Source organism: Neovison vison, chromosome 1 (assembly GCF_020171115.1).
Source record: "Neovison vison isolate M4711 chromosome 1, ASM_NN_V1, whole genome shotgun sequence".
In the NCBI taxonomy this organism is placed as follows: Eukaryota; Metazoa; Chordata; class Mammalia; order Carnivora; family Mustelidae; genus Neogale; species Neogale vison.
The window spans coordinates 271603088-271631054 of NC_058091.1; the positions used below are offsets into that span (position 1 = coordinate 271603088).

Here is a 27967-nt window from a genome sequence, read left to right on the forward strand (position 1 = left end):
AGATGCAAGGCGGCCAGAGGGAGAGCGGGAGACGGACACAGGAGAAGATGGTAGGGACCAGGTCATGAGGGCCTAGACAGCTGCACCAAGAATTCTGCATTTTATCTTAAAGGCTCCAGGCAGCCATGTAAGGGTTCCATGCAAGGCAGGACAGGACACGACCAGACTTGTGTTTTAGAAAGATCACCTGGGCTGCTGAGTGCAGAATACATTGCAAGAAGGAGGAAGCAGGAAGCAGGAAGCAGAGGCTAGACCAAACAACACTTTCTTGGCTGTACGGGCTCAGTGCTAGAGAGAGCCAGCAGAGTGAGTGTCAGAACCTCTAGGGACCCTGACACTCAGGCTGTGGCTTCTCATCCCAGGTCCCACTGGTATGATCATCCTCCCTTGTTGGAGGAGAAACCTGTACCCCACCCACATGGCCACCTGCCTAATTCTCTCCGGCTCAGAAAGGGGGATGAAACCTGCTAGTTGGTCTTAAGGTATCAAGGAACAAAAACAAGGAATGGCTTCCCTCATGCCTGCCCCTTGGGAATATACATACGTGTACAGTAACATCTTACTGGTGGCCAGCACACGACAGTTTACAACACTTGTGATCACCATACTTTTTGGAGGCTCCCAGCACTTCCGGGGTAGCCACCCCCATTTCAGAGAGCAGGTAACTGAGGCCCAGAGGGCTTGAGCACCTGGTGCGAGCTGACAGGAAGAGCGGCAAACAGGGCAGAGGCTGGGAATTCATTCCACAGCTCTTCCCTGCTATTGATCCCGGAGCCCATGGGGACTGTAATTAATTAAAATGTCTCTCCTCAGCCCTAGAGACAGCGACCTGGAGAATTCAATGAAAATGATCTACCCAGTGTGGAAGTGTTTCATCTTGAAGTCCTGGGAGGGCTTCTAAAATGAGAGGGACTAGGGGGTGGGAAGGGGAAGAGGCCGCCAGCCTGTTAGCAAACGTCACCTGGGCATCCACTTGGAGAAGACTCAGGCTGCTCAGCTCTCGGGAGGAAGGAATAATACTGCCCCGATGGACCAGGAAAGGCCTGGCTGGAGTAGGGAAGGGAGCCAGGAGAAGGAGCCAGACAAATCGCACAGAATGCTTCCCTTTCTTCTCCTCGCACCCCTGAGAGCGCTCTCTGGGGCGAGTCAGGTCAGTCACACGGTACACTTGTAGAAGGGAAAACATGCTCTAAACACCACTATCACTGAAAAATTAATAGCAATTGTGAAGCCTTACAAAGTGCCAGGCACATGTCCTGTCTACACAGTCTCAGGATGAATCGCTAGTGTAAATCTATGCAGGTGGTGACTATTATCTCCATTTCCCACATAGGGAAACTAAGGCCCAGAAAGGTTAAGCATCTTGCTTAAGGTTCATTCACACAACTATATCAAATGACATGGCCTTTTTTTTTTTCTTTTTTGGGCGGAGAGAGTGGAGAGAGAGAAAGGGAGCATGCGCAAGCAAGTTGGGGGTGGTCAGTAAAGGGAGAGGGAGAGAGAGAATCTTAAACAGTTTCCATGTCGAGCACTCAGCCTGATACAGGGCTCAATCTCACAACCCTGAGAGCATGACCTGAGCTGAAACCAAGAGTTGGATGCTTGACTGACTAAGCCACCCAGGTGCCCTAAATGTAGGCCTTTCTGACTGCCAAGCCTCTGTTCCGCTTGAGGAGGAGGTGGCATCTGAGGGAGATGCCCCCTCCCCAGGTTGATTTTGATGACAGGGAAAGGAGGGATGAGCTCACTCTGTGTGGGGGGGATCCTTCACTGATTTTCCTTCATTCAGAAAACAAGCTGGAATTCCTGCCATCTCCTTTACTACCTGCTGCCCTGGGAGGAGAGAGAAGGGAACATACTTCCCAGCAGCCAGGGCTGGGGCAGTGCACAGATACCAACTCCATGGGAAGATGCAGCAGAACCTGGGGTTCCCATGGCAACAAGCACCCCAGTGAGCAGGGAGGGTGAGGCAATATCCTCGTTTTCCATAAGGGGGGGGACCTGAACTGCTGGGGGTCCCGGAACATACAAATTCTGGGATCCACTAGCATTGCATCGCTGGGATGGAAAACAGGGCTTTAGGCTGAAGTCTTGTAGTTCACAAAAACTTGGAAGAATGGGAGTGGGGTCAGAGAGGTCCACCAGACAGACTGAGAGGGCAAAAGAGAGATTCGGTGAGACAACAGGAAGGAAATGGGGGCTGCTTCGCCTCAAGGAAGCTTAGGGGTGATCTACTGGATCATTCTAGGTGTTCCACAGCAACTGGAAAAATTGCCCAATAGGCCTCTAAGCACATGAGAAAAAAACGGGGACAGGAGGTAGAAAGTTATGGGCTTATAATAAAAGCATGACCATCTGGGATTGGGCAGAAGGAAGAATTTCTCACTCATGAGCACGGAGAGGGGAATTTCTTTCTTCCATGTGTCAACAAAATCTAGAAGGGAAAAATCTGCCAGGGTCCACTCACAAGTAAAAAGCAGGTGCTTGGGACATTCACATGAAAATAAAAATGCCAGCTGAAAGGCCTTCTAATGCAAATATCATGTTGTTATCCAAACTACCTGGGGCATAATTTAATACGTAAGCAATGAGGGCCAGAAGAGGGTCCCAGGTATTCTGAAGGATGCCAGTTCTGTGTTCTATGAAAGGGTGGTGGGTTTTCAGTGAGTGAAGTCTTTGATTACTAAGTTGCATTTTATTATTATAAATTTTAACTTTTTGAATCAATAACATGTCCTTAGTCAACTAATAAGAACAATGCAGCTGTTCTGATCAACATAATTTGACCTCAGGAGAGAGACAAAACACCTTACAGCTCACCTCTGCCTCTAGGTACAGTTTCCCTGTTCTACTTTAGTTACTCGGTGTTGAGAAAACATTTGTGATGTAATGAATAGTAAATATATTTGATGAATAAGCAGATTTTTTTTTTTTTTAAACACAGCCTACTCTGCAATGTTGGGACGCTCTTCAATTAAACAGATACTGGAAGAGTAAGTTGGTGACCTCCGACATGTAAAAACGTAATCCATAACACATATAAGTGATTTAAAAATTTTATGACAGCTTAACAAGAGTCCACACAACATGAACAAACATTTCCAGAATCCCTGAAGCACCCAGGCAGACCTCCACAGGCGGTCTGGAAAGCGTTCCCGGCACGGCGTCTGAGGTCCTCCCAGCCCTGGGCCCCGCTCCTCACCCCCACTGTTCCATCTTGAACAGGAAGAAATGAACTCCCCAGGGGCAGGAGCAGGCCCGGAGGAAATAGGCTTTCCACCAAGGGATTTCCCCCAGTCCCCTTTCAGAAGGGAGAGTGAGGAGGGGAAGGAGAGCAGTAACAACTGCTGTCAGACTACCTTCTGAGAGAAATCCGTACCTACCTACAGCTAAAAAAGACCCCACCGGCTGAGAAAGAGAAAGATGTTCAGATGCACAGAGCTAAGAGGGCCCTGCCAGGTCGTCTTCCTGCTCTGGGGCTCAGGCAGGCTTAGTCCTTATAACTCAGTAGCTTCTGGTAGAGAGAATACCAGATCCCCCAAACAAGTAATTCAAATACTTCGGAGACCGGCTAACATACCTCCAGCAGCAATGTGTACAGACGGCAGATCTGCATAATGCATGCCATGGCACGCTTATTCTTTTTTAACCGTGACATTATTCTTCTGCTGTCTATCTTACGGAAAAAGAAAATCACTGGTATGTCCTATATCTGCAAGAACTAAAGGGCTGGGATGAGGAGAAAAATAAGAGGGAGAGGTAGTGACCTCCCCATCTCTGGAGCTATTCAAGCCAAAGGCTGCCATAGGGAGGATTCCTCCCCACGGTGAGCCAGTGTACTGAAAGATTCTTAATATTCCCTTCCAACTCAAACTCTGTTGCTAAAAATATGAGCAACCCTTTTAAAACTAATTTTTAAAAATTCATATAAGTTATACATATACGCAATCATCTCTCAGTACCAGTACCAGTATAATGGCATTTACAAAAGCATTTTTCCGGCATGTACTTTCTCAGATCATCATCGCCACAGCCCCACAACACAGCAATTACTGTCATTATCCCCATTTTAAAGGTGGGACAAGGCTCTGGATTTAAGTAATTGCTCTGAGGTCACACAGCTAGAGAGCAGGAATCGCTGACAGCTCCAGCCTCCTCTCTGACATTCCTCCTCCTCCTCCTCTTCCCCCAACCTCTCCCCTCTCTGTCTTCCACTAAGTACAGTTTAACAATGGGAAAATGGAGGAGAGACACTGAGAACGAGCCTCCTGTACAGACAACTGACTGAACTCCCTCCCATCACTTTGTGCCACCAGATGATCCAGGGAGGGCTTACGAGTAACCTCTATGGGCAACGAAGATACAGAGATGCACAGTGATTTTGTTAAAAAAAAAAAAAAAAAGGTTCATGCATATCCGAATTTTAAAAAGAAAAAAATTAGTCCCTTTTTTAAGTTTAAAAAAGGAAGTGTTCTAGTCTAAAGTGAGGAAATGAAAGGAGGAAGATTTTTTTTTTTTCTTTTTCAAAGTGGGTTCTGTCATTCCCACGGGCGGTGAGTGAGTGCACACTGCTTCTGAGATCACAGTGAATGAAACATTCGGATGAATCCCATAATGAACTGGTGCAGAAGACAAATGCCAATTCATTAAGAGAAGAAAAAATGATTAATTTTAAAAGATAAGTCTCCCAAGTTGCTTGTCGGGTTTGAATTTTCAAAAAGAGGACCACCTGGATCTTGGTTTTGTTTAGAGGCTGTTTTGATCCTCAGAATTCAGATCAAAACTGATTTTTCTCAAAAATGTTTTAGCAAAGAGGGTGTGGGTTGCAACGGGTACGGAGGAGTGACTCCCATCACACGGCCTTTCTGTATTCCAACTGCTTAAGGAACCACTGTTTCTCAAATGGTTAGAAAGAAATGAAGAGGGGCGCCTGGGTGGCTCAGTGGGTTAAGCCACTGCCTTCGGCTCAGGTCATGATCTCAGGGTCCTGGGATTGAGCCCCGCATCGGGCTCTCTGCTCAGCGGGGAGCCTGCTTCCCTCTCTCTCTCTCTGCCTTCCTCTCTGCCTACTTGTGATTTCTCTCTGTCAAATAAATAAATAAAATCTTTAAAAAAAAAAAAAAAGAAAGAAGGAAAGAAATGAAGAGGGGTGCCTGGGTGGCTCAGTTGGTTAAGCGGCTGCATTTGACTCAGGTCGTGATTCCAGGGTCTTGGGATTGAGCCCCGCATCGGGCTCCCTGCTCAGCAGAGAGCCTGCTTTTCCCTCTCCCTCTGACTGCTGCTCTGCTTACTTGTGCTCTCTATCTCTCGGTCATATAAATAAATGAAATCTTTAAAAAAAAAAATCAATAAAAAAGAAAGAAATGAAGAGATCCAAAGCCTTGAGGCTGAGTTTCATGGTTTTCAAAACACTCTTTCTCCATCTTTTTTCTGATGGAGAACCCTGGAGGGGCGGCCCTTGGAGTCCAGAAAGGTTTAGTAGTTGGCTTGAGGACACACAGCACAGACTTACATCCTGACTGATATTCAGTCTGGTGCTCCTTGCTTCCCAACAGGGAAAGCATTTCCAAAGAAAGCTGCCAACTCCAGTTTGGCTTCCTAAAACCCAGTCTGGCCATCGCCTAGGCCCATGCAGAGGAGGGAAAAAGCATGTGTCTCCCAAAGCATTCACACCCTCATGGAATAAAGTAGAAACTGAAAACGGCAGCATCAGTCACTGAAGACCCACTGGCATGTTCAGCCTGGCCAAATTATTTTTCTTTGCAAATCTGTAATCCCTACACATGAAGCAGGGGGCGGCTGAGTTACTACTTGCTTCTCGCCCTTTATAACAAACCAACGCAAAGAACTTGAGGCCAGCACGCTGTGTGTTTGACTCTGCGCTGATGACAACAGCAGTAGGAGCTAATGCTTACCGCCTGCCAGGCACTGCACTGGGGACATGAAACAGTGTCATCTGCATATTACAGATGAGGTAAGCAACACAGTGAGGTTCGATTCACTTGCTCACGGCTCTAGAGCTCTGAAGCACAGCACCGAATTTAGACCTACGGGCCAGGTGATCTTCAGCTCTCTGCCACTTTCTAGCTGTGTGATCTTGCATAAGTTCTTCACGGTCTCTATACTTTACCTTTGTAATCTGTAAAATGGGGATACTGATAGCAAGCTCATAAGGCAATTCAAAGCAATAAATGAGATGACATAATGCATTGGGACTGTCCTACTACACTAATTCCAAGGAATGCTATTCACAGATGGAGCTGCTCTATGAGGCAGTCCTCCTTGGCACAGCACCCATCACGGTGCAAATGCTCCAAGGCTACCAGCAGTACTCATCAGCATTGTATGACAGTGCCAGGAATCAGGGTCAAGAGCCAAGAGGAGCTGCTCATCTGTGAAGGCCCAGCTCAGGTGTTCCAAAGAGCTCTTTTTTGCTATCCATTCTGCCTTAACTTGCCATGGAGAATCTTGGTTCTTATGACCAATTTCAGAGCGTGTCTTACATCCCTAAGCAGATGTAAACTTCTAGAGGGCACTAGTTGATCCATGCCTCGGATCCCTGGAACCACCTCTAGTGCCAAGCGCGCAGTAGGCCCTCAGGAACTGTGGTGGTTTTAAAATGCCCACAAGTGGGGTACCTGGGTGGCTCAGTGGGTTGGGCCTCTGCCTTCGGCTCAGGTCATGATCTCAGGGATTGAGCCCCGCATCGGGCTCTCTGCTCATCAGGAGCCTGCTTCCCCCTCTCTCTCTGCCTGCCTCTCTGCCTTACTTGTGATCTCTCACTCTCTGTCAAAGAAATAAAAATCTTAAAAAAAAAAAAAAATGCCTACAAGTTCTTTCACATTCCTCCCTTCAAGAGGTGGGGTCTAAGTCTCCTCTCTGTGCAAGCAGGATGAAAGTAGTGGCTCACTTCGAACTAAAAAACAAAGTGTCCATGACAACGTGCAACTTCGAAGACTAGGTCACAGAAGGAACTGTGACTTCTTGCTCGCTCTCTCAGATCCCTCACTCTGAGGTGAACTAGCTGCCACGCAATAGCCTCACTCAAGCCTCCCTATGGAGACGTCATGGCCTTGGGAAACTGAGGTCTCCGACAACAGCCACATCAATGAGCCTTCTTTGAAGCAAATCTCCCCGCCCCAGTCAAGACTTTGGATGACTGTGGTGCTGGTCAACACCTTGACTGCAGTCTCATGAGAGACCCACCAAAAGCCACAACCTTCTGGCTGAGCCTGGGTTCCTAACCCACAGAAACTGAGAGAATAAATACTGTATTAAGCTACCACAGATTTCAGGATAATCTGTTACACAGCAAAACATTCCCCAAATGGGAGCCCTGTGGTGAGTTAAACAACAGACAGACAACAGGAAAGTTGCAGGTGGGGGTAGAAGGAGTAATCCTAATACCTGGATGAAAGCTTCCCTAATATTAAGCCACAAGAGAAATGAGATGGAAGACCCAAGATGGGCTGACTTCACCCATTCAGGCTTCAGCTCAGTAACCACCACAGGGAAACAGAGGAGGAAAGTGGACGACTGTAGCTAAGGCTGGCGAAACACCCTCAAAACATGCACGGGCCAGTGGCCCAGATGACGGACCTAGCTCCGGCTGACCCTTCCCCAGTCCCAGCTGACCCTACCCCCAGCCCCAGGACCACACACCAGCTACACAGCCCCCTCAAAGTACCCCAGAGAAGCCAAGCCCTTTCCTGCCCCTTTGCCTTTCACTTGGGAGGGTCTTCCTCCTAGCATCCCTTTTCTCTTTTGTTCATTTATTTCTATTCACTGAATTCTTAAAAATGTTGTGTTGTGGGGGTGTCTGGGTGGCTCAGTCAATTGGGCACCTCATTTTTGATTGGGGCACAGGCCATTATCTTGGGTTCGTGAGATCAAGCCCCGTGTCAGGCTCCAGGCTCAGCAGGGAGTCTGCTTGAAGTCTCTCTCCCTCTCCCTCGACCCCTCCAAGCATGTGTGCTCATTCTTTCTCTTTCTAAAATAAATGAATAAATAAATCTTTAAAAAAAAATTAAAATGTCATGTTGTGAAGTAACTTTGAACTTACAGAAAAGGTGCAAGAACAGCATAATGGATGCCTACATATCTTCTAACCACGTTTGCTATTACTGTCTTCCACATGGCTTAGTATTCTCTCTCCCTCTCCCCCCCATCTATCTAAACTCTAATTTTTTTCCTGAAACATTTGAGAGAAAGGTGGAGCCCTAATAACCCCTTACTCCTAAATTCTTTAGGATGCATTTCCTAGAAATAAGGACACCAAAGTTAGGAAATTTACCACTGATACAATACTGCTTTCTCATGGACAGTTCATAATCAAATTCTCCCAATTGTTTCCATAACGCCCTCTACAGCAAATTCCTTTTTTCCTGGTTCAGGATCCAATCCAGGCCTGTCCACTCATCTTCTCCTTGCTCAAATATGCCGTATACCAGGCATTGTGTAAAGCCTTGGGGATAAAATCACGAGGGGCAAACACAGACACAGCCACTATCCCCACAGCACTTAGCATTTCGTAGTGTGACATATGAATCAAGTAATCACACTAAGTTTGTGTGATCACAAACTAAGACATGTGCTTTAAAGAAAAAAAGTCCTCAAAAAAAAAAGAAAAGAAAAGAAAAAGAAAAAAAGGCCTCATTTGGGATGAGGGCTGGGGGATGGAGGCAAAGAAGGGGCAAAGGCTCTCATGAGGTTGACCCCTGAGCTGAGATCTGAAGGGTGGGGCAGTGTTAACTGAGCCATTTGTGCACACGTGTGTGTGTGTGTGTGTGTGTGTGTGTGTGTGTGTGTATCTGGAGAAGCAGGGCAACTAAAGAGTGCTCCATGCGGCAAGATGGTTTGTTCAAGGTCAGCATGAATGGTGGGCAGGGGGGGCGGGGATGGTAGTATAGGAAGGGAGGGGGCCTGGAGTACAGTTGAGTCTTTATCTTAGCCAGTGGCGTAATGTACATTTTCCAAAAAGACCACTCTGACAGCTGTGCGGAGAAAGGTAATGAAAAGAACACGAGGCAACAATCCTTTAGCCTTGAGTTCAGTCTCATAAAAGCTTTTTTTTTAAAAAATATTTATCTACTGGGGCAGAGTGCACAAACAGGGGAGGGCCAGAAGGCAGAGAGGAGGAGACCAGCAGACTCCCTGCCAAGTGGGGAGCCCAACACGGAGCCCAATCCCAGGACCCTGAGATCATGACATGAACTAAAACCAAGAGTCATATGCTCAACCAACTAAGCCACCCAGGTGCCCCCAAAAGCTCTGTTTTATAACTTTTTTTTTATAACTCTGTGACAAAACCTGGCCTGAATGCACATGAAGCCACTTATAGTCTTTACTTACCATTTAGTGTGAATATCCTTATATTTTTGCCACAGGAAAAAGTGTGTTATGATTATGGGGACCTACCAGAGGTCCTACTGGGGCTATTAATAGTACAGTGTATGCGCTGTATCAACTTTCCTAAATCAGAAAGACTCTTGTGCCACTGAGCAGTTCACTGCCTCTAAACCACAAATCCCCCTTCACTGACTGCTGTGTGAAAAGGGATCTGGGCCCTTTACACCTTTTTCCCTCGCCAGATAACATGATAGTAATAGTAATGACAGTGACCAGTAGAAGATGCTGGAGAGACACTGCAGGAGGAAGGGTTCTCCTGTTTCTCTGTTTTTCATCCTGGTTCTGATGTATTTACCAGGCAGGCAGCACGATGACTCTGTCACCAGCTGGACCCCAGGACCTAACCTTACCGCTCACATGCTTGTACAGCCTTTGTCCTACATTTTTCCTTAAGCTCTTTTTTTCCAGCTTATCTCCTATTTCAGGCAAAAGACCCAAGGGGTATAGCACCTCGTGATGGAAACCGAAACATGCTGCAAGCAGTGATGACCGTCCAACAGAGCTCTGGAGGCCCACACCACCCAGACCCATTTCAGCTCCCCTTCTGACTCGTGCCTGAGTGGATGGACCACGGAGTGACCCATGGAGTGACTGACCACCGCCTTTACCTCATTACACTAAAATCTTCCCCAAGGAGGAGCACAAGCCTCATTTCCATAACATACAGTGTATATAAAGCCTGTTTCCTTAAGGTGTATCTGCAACCTTGTGCCCACCTCTATATATGGTGAATATTCATCCTAACCCTAAATGAAAGGAACCCATTTGTCCATGCTCATGGAGTCACTTCCAGCTTTGGAAGTTATTCCTCAGGATCTCCTTATCTACCACAAATATAGTTTCCTTTGTGCGACAACTCCCCCTGGTACAGTTTCCCATCTGTGACTCACCAGGGAGCAAACTCACGTTCAGTTACAACTTCTCTAGCACGGGACTAGAGCAGCAGGCCCAACCTGCCCACTGTCCCACTGCAGTGCCCGACAGCACCAAGCAGCTCCCCCTCCACACCCGCTCCCGTGTGCCATGCTGCAGCGGAGGGCCTTCCGTGAGGCCCCTCGCCACGATGAGCGTCCCCAGCACAGCTCACTGATGTGCCACCATAACGGCTTCCCTGCCACTCCGTCAGCACACCTGTGCCCTTCCCAGCAAAGCCAAGATCACAGCCTGGGGGCCTCTTCTGGGAGTGCTCTATCTCAGCCCCAAGCTGGGGGAATTTTCCTTAGAAACTCTGTCTCAACAGGAGTGGGGGGAGCCCTACCCGTAGAGGCTGCCCCTCTCTCTGCTACTTTCACGTTCTTTAGAATATACTTAGAGCGCTCTCTACTTCGTGATAGCCAATCCTTCATTATTGCAATTTCTTGTCACAGGTGATAATTTTTATATGAAATTTTCTGTGTTTAGATTACTCTGGTTTCTCTCTCTGGTTTATAATATTACTGGTTTCTCTCTCCTGACTGGACCCTGACTAACATAATTCCAAAACTGTGCCTCCTATAGAGGGTCTGGGCTAAGGGATTCTGGGCCTAAAAGAACATCAGCATCCATGGACCACTTCTAATACACCAGGCACTATTCTGTGTGCTTTGTGAATGTGAACTGGTAATTATCTCCTGAGGTAGGGCCTATTATGGTGATCATTTTATTTTTTATTTTTTTAGATTTTTATTTATTTATTTGACAGACAGAGATCACAAGTAGGCAGAGAGGTAGGCAGAGAGAGACAAGGAAGCAGGCTCCCTGCTGAGCAGAGAGCCTGATGTGGGGCTCGATCCCAGGACCCTGGATCATGACCTGAGCTGAAGGCAGAGGCTTTAACCCACTGAGCCACCCAGGTGCCCCTATGGTGATCATTTTAAAACAGAGGACACCAAAGGATTCAGTAAGTTCTGAAGTCACAAAACTAGTGAAGGGCAGAGCTGGGATTCAAGTCCACGCAAACCTGCAGCCTTATAAGCCTAGAAGTGAGCTAGGTCAGGGGCAAGGGAGATCCCTCTAAAGCCTACCGTGCATCCTCTGCCATGCTCTTGTGGCCCCATGGCCACTTCGCCGGCTGCTTGCATCCCACTGCTCGGGAACTATCTGCCTAGTAGTCCAGCAGGTCCTCAAGGACAGACCCCAAGTCTTTTCCTCCTGGACTGTCAAGTGCTCAGCAGAAAGCCAGTCTGGGCACGTTCAGTATTCAGTCAAAATCTGCTGGATAAATGACATGTTGAATGAAGCAGAACCACAGACCCAAACACTGGCTAAACTACAGGCTGAGCCTTCTGAGTCATGTCCCATTGCTGAAGTGCACTGGCCTCATGAATCCTGTCCTGGGAGCTCCTCTATGTCATCTGGCCTCACATGCAGCCATCTGACAGTGATTGACAAAATGACCTCCTGGATCTTCTCCAACTCTTGGACCTGTCAGAAAGCAAATCTGGTCATAAGACTTCTCTGCCCAATACCCTTCAGGTCTCTAGGAACCACAAGGCAGAGTCCAGTCCGTGAACTTGGCCCTACCTACATTCCAGCTTCTCCCAAGTCCCCTCCTGGCTTTATTCTCTAGGGGCCAGCAACACTGAACTTGGAAGGCCCTGCATATGCCATGCTGTTTTCCCCACTCTGGGCTTTTGACTGTGCTGTCCCTACTGCTGAAAATGCCTGCACTCCCCACTACACAGCTAACCCTTTCCCTGCCTGGCTAAGTCACCTTCAAAGGCCTAGGTGATGATTCCCTCCTTTAAGAAGCCTTTCCTTGTGGGACGCCTGGGTGGCTCAGTTGGTTAATCCGCTGCCTTCAGCTCAGGTCATGATCCCAGGGTCCTGGGATTGAGTCCCACATCGGGCTCCTTGCTCAGCAGGGAGCCTGCTTCTCTCTCTCTCTCTCATCCTGCCACTCTGTCTGCATGTGCTCGCTCGCTCTCTCTCTGATAAATAAATAAATAAAATCTTTAAAAAAAAAAGAAGCCTTTCCTTGCTCCACCCACCCAGCCCACCTGGGTTTATCTGCTCTCCTATGTGCTCATGTAGAACCCGCACATGCAGTCCTCAGAAGGAGACTGTACTATTCTGAATGACCTGCTGGGTGTATGGAGTCAAGGTTAGTGGTAAGGCTCAGGACCCTGCATTTCCATCAGTGACCAACCTGCGACCTTGGGTGCAACATTTCCTCTTGCTGGTGCTTAGTGCCCTCATCTATAACATGGGGCTATTACAGTGTGTACCTTTGGGTTGCTATGAAGATTTATATAAAGTGCTTCACACTGTGCCTGGCAAAAGTAGCCTGCGTGGTATAGTTTGTATTATGAGTATCTGATGCTCAAAGCTGCAGGTTACACCTCTTCATGTCCTCACTACCTGGTACGGTGTCTGGACCACTGCAGGGTATAATGCACAAATGAACGGACTCATTCTGCCTCCACTTGTATATCCCCCAAACTGGCCTGCAGCCCCCAGTGCTTCCCACATTGCCATATTCACCCTTCTGATCTGGCCCCTCTGCTCAGATGGACTTTTGTGTAAAAACTGACCGTGGCGGGGGTTTAGGGGACCTGGGTGGCTCAGATGTTAAGCCTATGCCTTTGGCTCAGGTCATAATCCCAGGGTCCTGGGATTGAGCCCCACATTGGGCTCCCTGCTCAGCAGGAAGCCTGCTTCTCCCTCTCCCCCTGCTTGTGTTCCCTCTCACTGTTTGTCTGTCTGCCTCTCTCTCTCTCTCTCTCTCTCTGTCAAATAAATAAATAAATAATCTTTTAAAAAGAAAAAGAAAAACAAACAAACAAAAAAAACAACCTGTCTGTGGTTTCCCTACTTCCAGAAGTCCAGCCTGCCCAGCCTCCCAGCCTCCCACCAGAGCTCTGGCCCTACCTCCCTATAGCTACTTAACAGACATCTGAAAGTTCAGTGACTTTGGCTTACTCCTGTTCTTAGAATGGGCTCCCTGCTTTCTGCTACTTGAGAGGCCTCACTCCTTCCCCAGGGCCACCTTAAAAGTCACTACTTTCCAGATGTCCTCAACCCATGCGATCTGCTCCCCCACCCAGAGTATCTCACAACACCGGGCTGACCCCTCCTTCAGTACTAATATGCCCTGCCTTGTGCATACATCACTGAGAACCTGTCCAGGCCCCTTGTAGACCAAAAGCCCTCTGAAGGCAGGAGCTGTTTTCTATACTTAACACATAGTAGGCCCCCAAATCAATTAAGCTGGGACCCAAAACAAAAAGAAATGACTGAAATCATTATACCTGAAACTCAGAAAAAGAAAGATAATACAGTTAAATGAAAGGCAGTATGCACCAAGTATTTACTCATTGGTATTCCAGGCTAATAGCTAAGTTAAAGAATTTTTTAAAAAGAGGCTGATCTGTTAATAAGGAGAGTGGCATTAAAGAATACATACGTGCAGGGTAATATGCTAATCCTCCATAGGAAAAGAGGATTTTTCCACGAATTAAAAAGGAATCCAAGTAGCTGGAAGAGATTATGACAATTATGCCTGCCTTGCAGAGTGTTTTATCCACCTCTAACCAAACACAACACAACATCACATTCACGCACATCCATGAAACAATATGATGAGAAAATGGGAAACGGTCCAAGCATGTGTGTCTTAGGGCTACCATAAAAAAGCACCACAAGCAGGTGGCTTAAAACAACAGAAACATATTGTTCCGGTGTTCTGGAGGGTACAAGTTCAAAATCAAGGTGATGGCAGGGCCATGCTCCCTCCAAAGCCTCTGGAGGACGCACCTGTGCCTCTCTTAGCTGCTGGGGGCACCAGGCGTTCCTGGGTTTGCAGGCAGTATCACCCTGGTCTCCGCCTCAGTCTCCCCACGGTCCTGTCTCTCGAAGTGCCTCCTCTCTTGTAAGGACCCCGGTCAGTGGTATGGGATTGAGGCCCCACCTACTCGAGCATAACCTCATCTAAACTAATTACATCTGCAACGACCCTATTTCCATATAAGGCCACATCCTGAGGTATGGAGGTTAGGACTGCAACGTATCTTTTTAGGGGATATGATTCAACCCATAACATTGCATTCATCCATTTAATGGTAGATGGGGTCCTAGGAGAAGGACCTCACCATCCCTAAGGTCACATAGCAACTAAACACATCTGTTCCACTGGGAAGAGACTAGAACATGGGTCAGCAAACCATGATGTGCCAAATCCAGTCTGCAGCCTGTTTTTGCAAATAAAGTTTTATTGGAACCCAGCAGAGTTGTTCATTAATGTATTATCTCTGGCTGCTTTCACACTACAACGATAGAGTTGAGAAGTCGCTGCAGAGACCATATGGCCCACGAAGCCCAACATATTCTCTGGACTGAAAGAATACATAACATACACTGGCCAAGTTTGGAGATGGACCTTCTAGAAACAGGAGGAAGCCCAGGCCCACATGGCAGCTCTCTGCAATCCCTTCTCTCCAGCTGGAACCTCACCCAACGGGCTGTCCTACTGGGAAAGATCCTTCAACATTACTTTCCTCTGCCTAGAGAAACAGCAAAACATAGCACTATAACATTCGTGCCGCTAAAGCTAGACAAATTAAATTCTATAAGCATTTGCAAGAGATAGATATTAATTCTAACTGGAAAGATCAGGGAAGACTTTCTGGGAAAGGAAAGATTTGAGAAGAGCCTGAAAAGAAAGATAGTGGGCACTCAAGAAATCCTCTAAGCCTCCCTGAGCCATGGCAGATTACCTGAGACTCTGCTGAGCTAAGAGAGTGAGTTTCCTCTCACTGAAGGTGTTCAAGCCAAAGACCGCTGACCTCTTGGCAAGGATGAGGTTGGGGGAGATGGGGCAAGATGAAAGCTAGCCCCTTGGAATTAGGGATTCTTCAGTCTCATCTCTTATCACTTGCTGAGTGAGACACACACAGCATAGTAACAGGGAGAGACAGACGGACACAGAGCAGAGAGGGTTGAGGACAGGGGGGTAGGGGGGACCGGAATGGAAGAGGCATACTCACTCCCAAAGCAGGAGAGCCCACATGAACCACACAGACAGGAAAGCCATTCCAGCTTCCTTCCCCTCTAACTCCTCAAAGAAGGAGCAAAAGCCTGACAATTAGGATTAAAACTAATCAAATGTCCCTTCAATACCTCTGGCTTGGCACCTGGCAGCCTTCTTAATGTGCCCCATTGTTCCCTGGCCAGGCCTCCCACTGCCAGGGGAGAGGAAGGGCAGCAGCCCAGCCAGGATCCCAGCTGGGGAGGGAGGCACACTCCGCATATACCCTGCGAACTCCTCCTCAGGGAAACCCTGGCGCTCCAGAACAGAGGAGACCTGCCTACCCCGGCGGGAAAGAGAACAGAGCCGAGAGCACTGTCTGACAAGTGCCCAGAGCAAGGGGCACAAGCAAGTCTGAAAACCGACCACTCCTCTTAGCTGGACTCTTCTGGCATGCCGGGAACACAATCCCCACTTTACAAAGGAGGAAATGGAGGTCAAGAGGGGTTCCACGACTTGCCATGGTGTCACTAAAGCATGGTAGTTAAGAGCACAGGTTTTAGAGTCAGAAACCTGAGTCACAGTCCCACCACTTGTTTCCCCTGCAGGTCTGGGAAGCAGCTTCAGCTTCCTGGGCATCAGCCTTCCCATCTGCGAAAGGACCACAGTAAGAGCACATACCGTGCTGAAGAACCGAGAAGAGCCCAGTTCATAGCATGCACCAAGAACTCAATAAACTAATGATCATTATTGTCACTGCTGTGGAGCCAGGGCTCAGAGAGCAAACTCTCAGCTCTGGACCGGCTGCCACACCTTCTGTGCTCAATACCCCATGCATGCCCTACTGCCACACTAGCAGCCACCTGGAACCTCTAAAGGAGGTTCCTGAAGCAGGCAGGGGGAGGGGAGCTGCAGCCAACCCTGCCCCCAGCAAAGGGTCCCGTACTCATAGACACAGGTGGCTGTGTTCAGCTGAACTGCCTCACCCAGTTAGCTCAGAGCCCTCACACAAGACCTCTCTTTTCCAGAAATGCCCCCAGAGGCCTTTGAGGCCTCCTCAGACAAGGGAATGCAGCATGTGCCATTCCTGCTGGAAAGCTGTCTTTCCTCTCCTTTAGGCTCCCAACACTCCGGCAGTAACAAGAATGCATGTTCTGGGGTTTCCTGACATGCCAGGAAGCCCAAGGCAGAGAACAAAGTGGGCTTTGTGCTCTCATCATTTCTAACAAACCTACAGCAGCCCCTGACGCAGCTGGAGCAAACTTCGTCAGACAGGGTAGCCCTCAAATTCAGAATACCTAAAAACACAGAGAAACAAGGTGAATGGTTCTTGGGCTCAGACAGAGCTGGAATATAAATCATCCGGATATAAACTTAAGTGACTTTGTTCAAAAGCCTAAGGTTTATATGTTTCTATTTCCAAGTAACTATCTTCTCCCCCACACCAAAAAGTGTATCAGGCTTAGAGTCAGAAAGGACGAGCCTCCACCTACTGGCTCTGTGACTAGTCACGCACGTCCCTATGCCCTTCGAATCTCAGTTTTCTCTTCTGTAAAGTGGGGTCATAAGCCCTGTTGTGCCTCCCCGGGGACATCAACAGAACAAAGTAGACAAAGGTTAGAAAGGAGGGGTCCCAAACTCACAAACCTCCAGAGGCCAGGCTGGTTATGTGAAAGGGAGAAGAACCGAGGTTTGAGCTGAGGCCTGTCTAGAGCAGGCAACTGCGGCCTAGCTCCAGACACGTTCTGTGACACCGGGCCCAGCAGCAAGACTTTCACATTTTTTCTCATAAGCCAGAAGTGAGAATTTTTTTAAATGTGATATATCCCAGTGTTAAGTAGGGACAACTTTCCAACACTTAAAAATAAAGATGCCCTTGGGGCACCTGGGTGGCTCCACTGATTAAACGGCTGACTCTTGGTTTCCACTCAGCTCACCATCTCAAGATCATGAGATCAAAGCCCTCTTAGGGCTCTGTGTGCAGTGTGGAGCCTGCTTGAGTCTTTCCCTGTCCTTTCCCTTCCCCCTCTGCTCCTCTACCTGCTCTCTCTCTCTCAAATAAATAAACAAAATTTTGTTTTAAAAAAAGTTTTTTGTTTGTTTTTTTCTTTTTTTAAATAAAGATGCCCATCCATCTGTGGGCCAACCCTGGGTGAACCATGGGAGACACATGGATGGCTGTATCTGGCCTGCACCTCCATTAAAGCATATAGGTAAGTCTTAAAAAAAAAAAAAAAAAAAAAAGTACAAAGGTCAAATGAAGTTCTCTGAGGGAGAGAGTCATTAAGGATTATTGTCAATAAAATGACCAGGAATCCTACTACAGGTATGATCACGAACTCTTCCCTAGTTAGATGCCAGATTTAGAAACCTATTATATCACAAATAGACATGCATATATATTTTTTCACTGTCAGCCGCTGACGCGGATCAATACTCAGGAGGAAACACACTAAAATAACAGTGTTCAGTTGAGCACATACAATGTGCTTCGGCAGCAGGAAGTAATTCTCACACACATTCCCCCACCAGATGTTTCCAACCTGTTCCCTTTAAGAAACCCCCTCCTCCAGAAGCCCCCACCAGCACCCTCTGCCTCACAGCCGGCCCCTCAGCCCCTCGGAGGAAGCTGGCATCTGTAATTCACAGGAGAGATTCGTACACACACTCAACCCCAGTTAACTGGGCTCTTGGGAGGCTGCCCGAGGGAGCAAGTGTGGTCCTGGGGAAGAAAGTAAAGGGAGGCTCCCCCAGAGTCATAGGGCCAGCAGGTGGCAAGGCAGCAGAAGGAAGCCTGGGGCCAGGCGCTCTGCTGGAATGAGACACCTGGCTGGAATCCTGTTTCCATCTCTTCCTAGCTGTGTGGCCCTAGGTATGTCCATGACCCCTCTACACCTCAGCTTTCTCATCGTTACTGTAATCCTCACAACACTGTGGAACAGTGACCACTGTGCTCATTTTAGGATCAGGCTGGAGTTGAAGTCCCGAGTGGGAAACCGAGTGAGCGAGCAAATGCCAGTGGTGGGCCTGGGATCAGAGAAGCTTGTGCCCAGTCCCGCACTCCTGGCTCAATGGAGAGATGCAGAGGCCTTCCTAATGCCACACCTTCCCAGGGAGGCCCTGGTTCAGGACTCCCCCCAACCCCTACTTCCAAGCACCTCCTCCTTGCCCCCAAGGCAGGAGGGCAGAGCACCCATCCCAGAAGGGCAACAGATCACAGGCATCGGGGAAAACACAACATGAGACACCCAGAGAGTCCTCCTGGCCTGAGGCAGAGCAATTTTCAAAGTGCTCCGCCCATCCCGGATCCAGGATCCAGGATCCCGGTTCCCCAACTCCAGGCACCTGACAGAGTGCCACGAATAGCAGGCACCACAGAGCCCTCTGGGAGGACTGCTTGCCAACCTGGGAAACTGCAAATAAACACACTCCTCAGGAATACAAGCTCAAAGGCAGTCCCAGAGCGCTCCTTGGGAGAATGGAGTTGGCCCCTGGGGAAGGTGAGCTCTGCCTCCCAGGGGTGCTGGCGAGTTGAAGATGTGGGCAGAAAGGCGAAGAGTTCCCGGATGGACTCTCAACAGAATTTGTTAAATACGCAGATCCTTGGCCCACCCCAGACTGGTCCCATCGTGCTCCCTGGGCAGGAGCCCTGGAGTCCCCACTAACAGGCTCCCCAGGGACTGCGAAGCACCCGCAAAGAACCGTTCTTCAAGGCTAAGCTTCCTGCTCTCAGCCAGAAAGTTACTGAGTACCGGCCATAACATCCACTCCCTCGCTTCTTCAGTCACTCAGCAAATATTTTGGGCAAACAAGAGTGGGTGACTGAGACAGTTTAGTCCCTGCCTTCGGGAGCCGACACTCTGGACAGATTAAATAAAAACAATTACACTGCATGATGCATTTATGTAAGGGGCTCTGGGCCCTTTTAGGAGACCACCTAACTGCAGGCTGCCCCTGCAGGGGTGAGTGAGGCTTAGGGGCCTGGTGGCAGGGAAGGAGATATGAGAAGCAAGGGAACAGCGTGGGTGGAGGCTGAGAGACAAGGAACAGCCTGACAGGTGCCAGGAGTGAGCCACAGGAAGAAGCACAAGGCCCTGCGTTTCTAGAAAGTCATCTGATCTAAGCGGGCAGATGATAAGATCAGTGCTCAGGGGACCTAAGACCAGTGAGCAACTCCTGGGGGCTGGAGTGACCACAAAAGACTTCCTGGGGAGGCCTGGGTGGCTCCGTGGGTTAAGCATCCGACTCTTGATTTCAGCTTGGGTCGTGATCTCAAGGGTCCTGAGAGCCAGCCCCACAATGGGTGTGGAGCCTGCTTAAGATTCTCTCACTCCCTCTTCCCGTCCCCCGCCACCCCCCCACCCCTGCATGCAAGCTCTCTCTTAAAAAAAAAAAAAAAAAAAGCAAAACTTCCTGGAGGTGGCAAAGAATACTTCCTAGAAGGATGCAGAGGGGCTGGGTTCTTTCCTAGGGTAGGAAGTGGGAAGGTACCCTCAATAATTGCTTCAGATTCCAAAGAGTGGGGGGGGGGGAGTGGGGTACAAAGAGCAGCCTGTGCAGACACACCTTCCTTCCCACCCCTGATCAGCAGCAAGACTGCTCAGCTTCCAGCAACAATTCATTCAACCACCGAAAGAACCCCCCTCAACACATACATACAGAACACTGTTTCCATTTTCCAGATCAAGAAATCCAGGCACAGAGGTCAAGTGACTTGCCCAAGGATAGGGATCTGAATCAAGCAGTGTAGCTCTAAAACTAGAGTCCTATACACTGCCTCAGAGCGGCTCAATCTAGGAGGACTGGGGAGTCCCTCTGCCAATGGGGCTTCAGTGGGGGTTGGGCGAGGGTTCCTCGTCAAGGTCACACCACCACCAACTGACTTCATGGGTTGCTCCTCAGCCACGGCAGAGGTTCAGTCTTAGAACAGTAGTCTTCCCCATCTGCTCAGATGTCAGGGCTCCCCTAGCAGCCTTGCAGGAACACATGAAAGGGCAGGGTGGGAAACGGGTCCTTTGTCCTGCTTAGGCCCTGGGTCAGAGACCTGTAGGCTCAAACACCAGCTCCACAACCACAGGCTGCACAGGCTACGCATCCAGCCAGCACTCACACCTCTGTGAGCCCTGGTTCCCTCGTTCATTCCTGCCTGTTTCTAATTGGGAGTATTTAACAAGATGTACAGGTAAAGGGCCTCTTAGTCCACTGCCTAGCAGAGTAAGTGCCAAACACATGGTAGCTGCTATGATGACGATTATTAACCTCATCATTCTCCCTGTCATCTGTACCATCACCATCCTTATTAGTGTCATTTAATGCTGGGGCTTTTATGACCCAAGCAAACAGAAGAAAATCCAGCATCCGAAGCTCAGAATTCTCTCAAAACCAAAGGGAAGGAAAACGTGGGCCTGCTTTTTTCCCTTCCTTCTCCTATCTACACTCAGCAGAGGGCAGCAAACAGGAACCATCCAAAGATAAGAGAGAGAGGAGAGAGACACATGGAGAGAAAGCTACACACTCATAAATACACACCCACCCACCACAGCAAGCTGAATTGTTTAGCTTCCTCTAGCTTCCAAAGTATGAACACTCCGCCTCCTCCAGCTAAGAAGGCCAGGCAGAAAAAAAGTCGAAGCTGAAGAGACAGAAGTTCTTTTTCAGCTTGAGAGAAATTTTCAATGAACTGACTTTGAACGTACGTGTGTGTGTGTGTGCGCGCGCACACACACACACAGGGAGGGTGGGCAGCAGCTCTCTGGACGTCTGAGGGGGGGGCGAGGAAAGCAGCAGCAGAACTCACAGGCAAGACTGAATAAAGACAGCTCTCAACCACACTTTATCTCAGCCCTCTACTCCTCACTGGCAAGCCTCTACCTTCCAGCTTTCCTCAGGAGGACAGTGAGGCTCCCAGAGTGCAACAGCCCAGCCAAAGGATGGCAGAGCTGGGATGAGAACACAGACCTTCAGACCGAAGGTACAGTGATCAACGCTGAGTCCACAATGGCCGAGAGGTTTTTACCTCAGGGACCAAGCCTGATTCCCCCAGTAGTGACAGCTTGGGACACTAGGTCAGTAGAGGTTCTGGAATGGACACCTGTTGTCTTTATCCCTAGACTGAATTTCCCCTCCTCCCCACAAAAGCACTCGGATTCTTCTCTGGGAACTGCTCTTCGTACAATTCGGTTGGCCCGAGCCTTACCCTAGCTCCAGGGTGGGTTAAGTCAATCAGCAAAGCTCACACTCTTGACAAGTGTGCATGGTTTAGAGAGCATATTAGATCTAAATTGGGCAGTTAATACCTAAAGAGATCTTGCTAGCACTTCGAGGGGAAAAAAGTTCCCTCTCTCTTGTAGAGAAGCTACCAGAAGAGACAGACTCTCTCCTCCAGAATCTGGGTATGGATATGAGGTCGGAAAGAGCTACAACCACTTTTTGCTACCATAAGGGCTCAGTCTAGGCCATGAACCTCTAGATCAGACCATACCTGAAGCCATCATGATTACAGGAGCTAATATATCCCCTTACTCATTTCAGCCCATTCTGTTACTTACAAGTGACAGAGAATCCAAAGTGGTTCCTCAGCTAACATGAGGGCCATTTGCCACAGGTGGCGGTAATGATGCCGCATGCGATGCACCCATTTACTTCCTCAATTTCCCTGTCGGATCCCTTTGCCACCTTAAAGTCTGATTCATTTTACTTGCTTTAATGCTATAAAAACTTGGGAAGAAATGTATAAAAATGGATCTGCAAAAAAGCCAGATAAGTTCCAGCCAATAACTGGGCAATAAATATCATGTTCCAAAACCGGGACAGATGATCTTGACTAATGTGGGATAATGGTAGAGAAGGATCAATTATTGGGATGGGGGGGTTAAAATATTTATGGTGAAATAGAGCAGGGATGTGGAGAAGAACCGGGTTCTGATCCGCACTACCCGCTCTGAGAACAGATTTCCCCTCTCCTGGGCTTCAGTTTCCACACCTACAAAACAAGGAGGCTGACGAGATGACTTCTGAAGCTCCGACACATCTCAATCATTCAGCAAACACATTCTGACCGTCTTCCAAGTATCAAGCCTTATGCTACGTTCTAGAAGAGGATGCGTTTCCTCCTTCAAGACTTTTCTGGAAGGGGAGGCCATGATGCACTTGCTGGCCAAAGGAACTCAGGAAGGTACAGGGAACCTCCTTTCCCCACTGCACTGGGCGGGAAGACAGAGGTTCTCTGAGAAGCAAGACTTATTTCAGTCTTCCTGGAAGCCAGGATATCTAGATGGGATGCTGAGGGTAGGATATATACAAAATACAGAACCCAGTGCAAACACCATCATGAGCCACCAGTTTGCCTCGGGGGTGTTTTTCAGTGATGGGCTCCTGATGCTGTCCTTGTGTAAGAATCAACTGTGTACAAAGTACGATCAGCAAGCTAGATGGTTATCTCTGAATGGGTCTTTGCGTTTTCATCCCTGATTCCCTTATTTGTTATTGTGCCACTGGTGCCAACAGATTAAAGACTGACCACCCTCAGAGTATACACACATCCCTAAGTAGTAGTGGCTGTGTCACAACCTAGGTACAGGGAGGCCTGTTTTAACATACTTCTACTGTTTGGACCTTTGCAGTATGTGCTTCCAAACAAACTCATGGAGCCCCAGGAAGCTCAAGTTGGAAACATCCTAACGGAAGATCTATTCCCTGTGTCGCAAATAAATTTCAACATGCCATTAACTCCACTTGGGTAGCAATGTGGAGAAACAGTCTGAAGCCAAGTCGGGGCTTAGTGGGAAAGAAACTAGTGAGCAAGGTCTGCCCTGGCCAGGGGAGGGGGGCACCATTATGATACAAATCTACCTTCCCTCTCCTGAATATAAACCTTTACTTTACAGTTGAGAGATCAAGGACCAAAGAGGTTAAACCACTTTCCTAAGATCCCACGGGGAGTTCAGGGACAGGAGAGAGGACTAGAACCCCAGCCTCTGTCCCCAGGCCTTCCTTAGCTGGGCTCCAAGGAGTGTACAAACCTAGGATGACAGAAGGAATGCAGGGAGCCAGATTTGCTCAGGGAAACCACCCCAAACCAACCCAGCCCCACTGGCATCAGATTTCAGCTGGGCATGCAGACAGACAAGAGATTAGCAGGATAAAGGGTCCCAGCCCCTCCGTGGAAAATTAAAGAAATCATTCCAAGGCTACATTTCTATGGTGCTTAACTTTCTGATGGGTAAGGCTGTGCCGCAAGGAAGACGAAAAAGGGGTGGGGTGAGAGGGAAGGTATTGATTTCTGGACGTTCTAAGAATAAGGTTCAGTTCTGACACAATGAGAAAAACTCTTAATACTTGAAAATTAAAATCACTGGTATTCTATTATCCTACCAATTTCCATTCCACAGTCGCTATTATCCAATGAAGTCATTTCTCACAAGAGATTATGGCTCTGAAATGGGGGAGGAGACTACATCACATTTCCTAACATGGGTGTTTGACAGCTAGTTTCCAGGTCTAGAATGAGAAACAGACTGCAGGATCAAACCAAGGCATTAAACAGACTGGGGCTAGGAATGAGCGGGACCCCTAAATTAAAATGAAGATGGCTCTAGTTAAATTTTAAATAAATCAATAAATAGAATGAAGATGGCTTCAGGACTGGCTTTTCTTGCTCAGTTTTGCAACTCTCTGAGAAGCCAGCTGTCTGACCAGCTCAATGTTGAAATCCTAAAAGCATTATGTGTCCTTTATAAATCAGCTGCCCTACCCAGCTCCAGAGCTATACCTAGGATGAGCCAGCAGGACAGTTCTATAGACTTAGTTTTTAGCAGACGATAAATGCTCACAACTTGAAACTCTTTATTCTTCAATCCAGGGGAGAAGTCAAGGAGTTAAAGGACTGCTCTAACAGTGGGTATGTTAACCCTCAAACCCACAGGGAACATATTTTGCATGTGGATAAAGTCCTATCAGACTTTCCTCCAAAGCCTCTGCAGTTATTTCTCCCCGAAAGAGCAACAAGGTGCTCTGGGATGATGCTCAACATCACAAGAGTGACAAGGTGAGCTCCGAACTGTTCAGCCCTGTCGAAAGGAGCCCTGTGCGCTCAAGATGCCAGATTTCCCAGAGAGCAGGCTGACGTGTTCGGCGCATGTTCCAGCCCCCTGGGATGAGGGACAGAACACCATCACTCTGAGAACTCAGCCTCCTCCCTCAAGGCCAGCTGACATTCAGACAGGGGACTGGGGGCCAAGCCTGGTGCTGTGCATCTGCAGGAGAGTGACACAAAAAGTGGCTGTGTGGAAATTTGGCAGAGTATTCCTGAAAGGCAGCAGATGAATGCTGAATCCTACAGCATCTAGCAGAGCTTCTCACTGGGGAAACAGCTCCTTTCTGCTACTCCCAGGAAGCAAGGCGAGTTTCTTTAAAGCAAGGATAAGCCATCCATAGCCCCCATACCCACCACCACACCCTTTCACGTCTTCTTCCTCCTCCTCGTGATATTCCAGGGCAAAAGAAATGAGTGAGAACTAGACCCTCGCAGATGAGCCTGTCTGTCCATTCCAGTTAAGGGCTCTAAGCAGTGCCCAGCTGTTGCTCCCTGATCTGTTCGCCCAAAAGGCTGCCTTACTCCATCAATTCCCTCTTGCACAAGTGAGTAATTTACTTTGAAAGTTCAAGCCAAACTGGCAGTTAACCTTGACCTTCTCTCTACACATCTGGGTCTATAGAAAATGAAAATCAGGACGTCTCTGGCATTCACGGCAAATGAAATACGAGGGCTTTCTTCAGGCAGAGGCAGAATGTCAGGAGCTATTTCAGAACTAGCTACAGCTATTCTAAAGGAGAATTAGTGCTCAGGCAGGACACTCCCCACCTTGACCTGGGGCTGTGTCCAGTATGGAGCCCCCACTGCTAGGGATGCTACAAGGGACCCCAGCCCTCAGGAAAGGCACAAGTGGCCACTGTACTCCTCATTGGTTCACTGATGGTATCATAATGCTGGACCTGGACCAATAACCACATTTTACGGATGGAGAAAGGGAGGTTCAGAGAGGGAGATGAGAGGTGATCAAAGACAAACACATCAAGTTGCAGGTAGTGCTAAGACAGAACCCTGACCTCTGGCCCCTGATGCTGGGACAGGGTAAGAACAGAAGAAAAATTTCATGAAGGAAAAACTCATATGCATACAGAATTTAAGGGAAAGAGGTCTAATATGTCTCTCAGGGTTTGAATCAGGGGTTTAGTGAAGGAGTTGAAGAAGCTTAATATCCAAACAATGAGATCTACCAAAAAGATCACCAAGGCCTTCCAGGACAGTTTGCAACAATTCCCAGAGTGACAGGCTGTACTCATATTGGTCATTCCTATGGCAAGCAGCCTTCCCTCTGTGCTCAAGATGCCAGGCTGCCCAGGCAGCAGCCTGATACCAGGAAGAGAGAGAAAAACATCAACCTCAAAAGTCAGTTCCTTCCCTCATCCTGCCAACAATCAGTCAAGTTTGACCCCGATGGACAAGTTATCCACTTCCCATGGGACCAAGAAATGCCATAAGAAAACCTGAAATGTCCCACTGCGAGAAACAGTTCAAGCATGTATACACTCACTCATACTGACTGAGCCAGGAGCTGGGAAGGCAGGAGTGCTCTGACAAAGCTTTCTGCTATGAGTCTATATGTGTGACACAACACACACACACACACACACACACACACACACGTGTGGGTGAGTTCAGAAGCAGGAACGATTAAGATCCTAGTCTTGGCTGCAAGAAACAACGCACCTAATCAAACTGGACAAGTTCAAACGGGATCATGGGTACTCTGCAAAGGGACACGGAAGGCACCTGATGTTCCATCCTCAGGTCACACGGTGCACAAATAGCCTCTGGGAAATTTTGGGGGTCCCTCCACCAGAACTCCCACTTCTGGACTCCCAGAAGGTCAAAGGCAGGAGGTCCTTCAAGAAGAGCTTCCTCCCTCCCCCTAGACCTGAAGCTCCAAGGGGAGTATGATCTTTGTATCCTCCAAGGCACCCACAGGTCTGGGAAAGAGGGAGGGAGAGAGAGAGGAGAGGGGAGGGTAAACAAATGAGGAGAGGAGGGAGGTCAGGTGTCCCATTGTGCAGATGGGAAAACAGGAAAGGGGCTGACCTGAGGAGGCAATCTTGGATCAGCAGGTGGGGACAAAAGCAGAAAAGACCTGGACACTAAATAGAAGGACCGGCAGCTCCTGAAGAAGGAGTCACCCTGGGATACAGGAATGCAGACAGGACTCTACAAAAGCAAAAGATGCTGGAAGGAAAGGGAATACCAGACAGGGACAGAAAGGAGGTTGGTAACCTAAGGTAAGAAACAGACCTTCCAGACTGAGCAACAGGAGTGTCGGTTTCTAGTTCTGATTCTGCCTCTGGCTGACACGGGGGCCCTGGACAAATCCCTGTCCCTCTCTGAGCCTCAATGTTCCCAATCCCCAAAATGGGAAGAACCGAAGAGTCTCAGGGGCTGACACTAAGGAGGCAGAAAAGGAAAGGTGGAGGAAGGAACCGAAGCCTCCAGGTGAATACGGGGAGAGAGTATTCCCACCCCCCACAGCAACGGGGGTCTCACCAGTCCGGCCGCCGGGACCACCGCCGCCCCCGATCCCCCGGGGGTGCCGTCGGGCTGCCGCTCGCGGTACAGCGCCCAGAGCCCCACGTTGGGCAGAAGGACCAGGGCCGCCAGCACCAGCGCCACCGCCTGCAGAAGCCGCTTCTCCTTCCGCCTCATCGGGGCCGGTCAGCCCCGCCGCGCCCCGCCGGCCCCGCCGCACGGCCCCCGGCTCCGCGCGTCCGCCCGTCCGCCCGTCCGCCCGGCGGCGGCAGCAGCTCGGGCGAGGAGAAGCTGCCGCGGCGCCGGCCCCGCTCCAACTCCGCGGCACTTCCGCCGCTCGCCGGCCGGGGAGCCGGCCTCTGCCACCGCGCCGCCGCCACAGGGGAGGATGTCGACGCCGCCGCCGCCCCTGAGCCGGCCGAGCCTCGCGCCCCGCACCGCTCCCTCCAGCCCGGGGGCTGAAGTCTGGGCGCCGCGGGCCCCGGCCTCGTCGCGGCTGTTCCCCGCCCGCCCCGGCGCGGCGGGGGCCCCGGAGCCGAGCGCTTCCCCCTTTCGGGCCGCGATGGTGCGGTCCGCTCCTCCGCGGCTACCCCGCCCGCGGCAGCTTTGCGAAAGTCCCGGAGTTGGCGAGTTGGGCGCTAACTGGTATGGGCTGAGCGGAGGTGCTGGTCCGCGCGCTCGGACGCGCCGGGGACCGCCCCCCGCCCCCCTCAAGCCCTCCAACCCCCACCACCACCAAGCTCTGCGCGCAAGCTCTGCTGCGGATTACCCCACGGGGGTGTGCAGATAGTGCTCGAGCCCGGCGGGACGCTCGGGACTGTGGCTGCCCACCCTTCGGGAGTGGCTCCGCTCTGGGGACCAACTTTGTCCCGGGGACTCGGTAGTCCCGGGCGTGCAATGGAGCCGTAACTGTGCTCCACGTGCACGGGTCTGCGGCGGGCCCCCAGTTTTCCTCCTCTCGGAGTTCCTGGCGTTAGTTGTGAACGCCCTTTGTAAACTGTGGAGTGCTGCGCCCGCCTACCCCCGTCTGTTGTGCC

The 27967-nt window shown here is 49.5% G+C and overlaps 1 protein-coding gene across 1 annotated transcript in view; it reads right to left on the minus strand.

Moving 5' to 3' along the window:
- GALNT10 (polypeptide N-acetylgalactosaminyltransferase 10) overlaps window positions 1–27130 on the minus strand; it is a 212837-nt gene extending 185707 nt beyond the window's left edge. The window contains exon 1 of the mRNA XM_044230885.1: window positions 26949–27130. Coding sequence (XP_044086820.1) covers window positions 26949–27107 — 159 coding nt within the window. The 5' untranslated portion in view covers window positions 27108–27130. The remainder of the gene's footprint in view (window positions 1–26948) is intronic.
- Window positions 27131–27967: the final 837 nt, after the last annotated feature.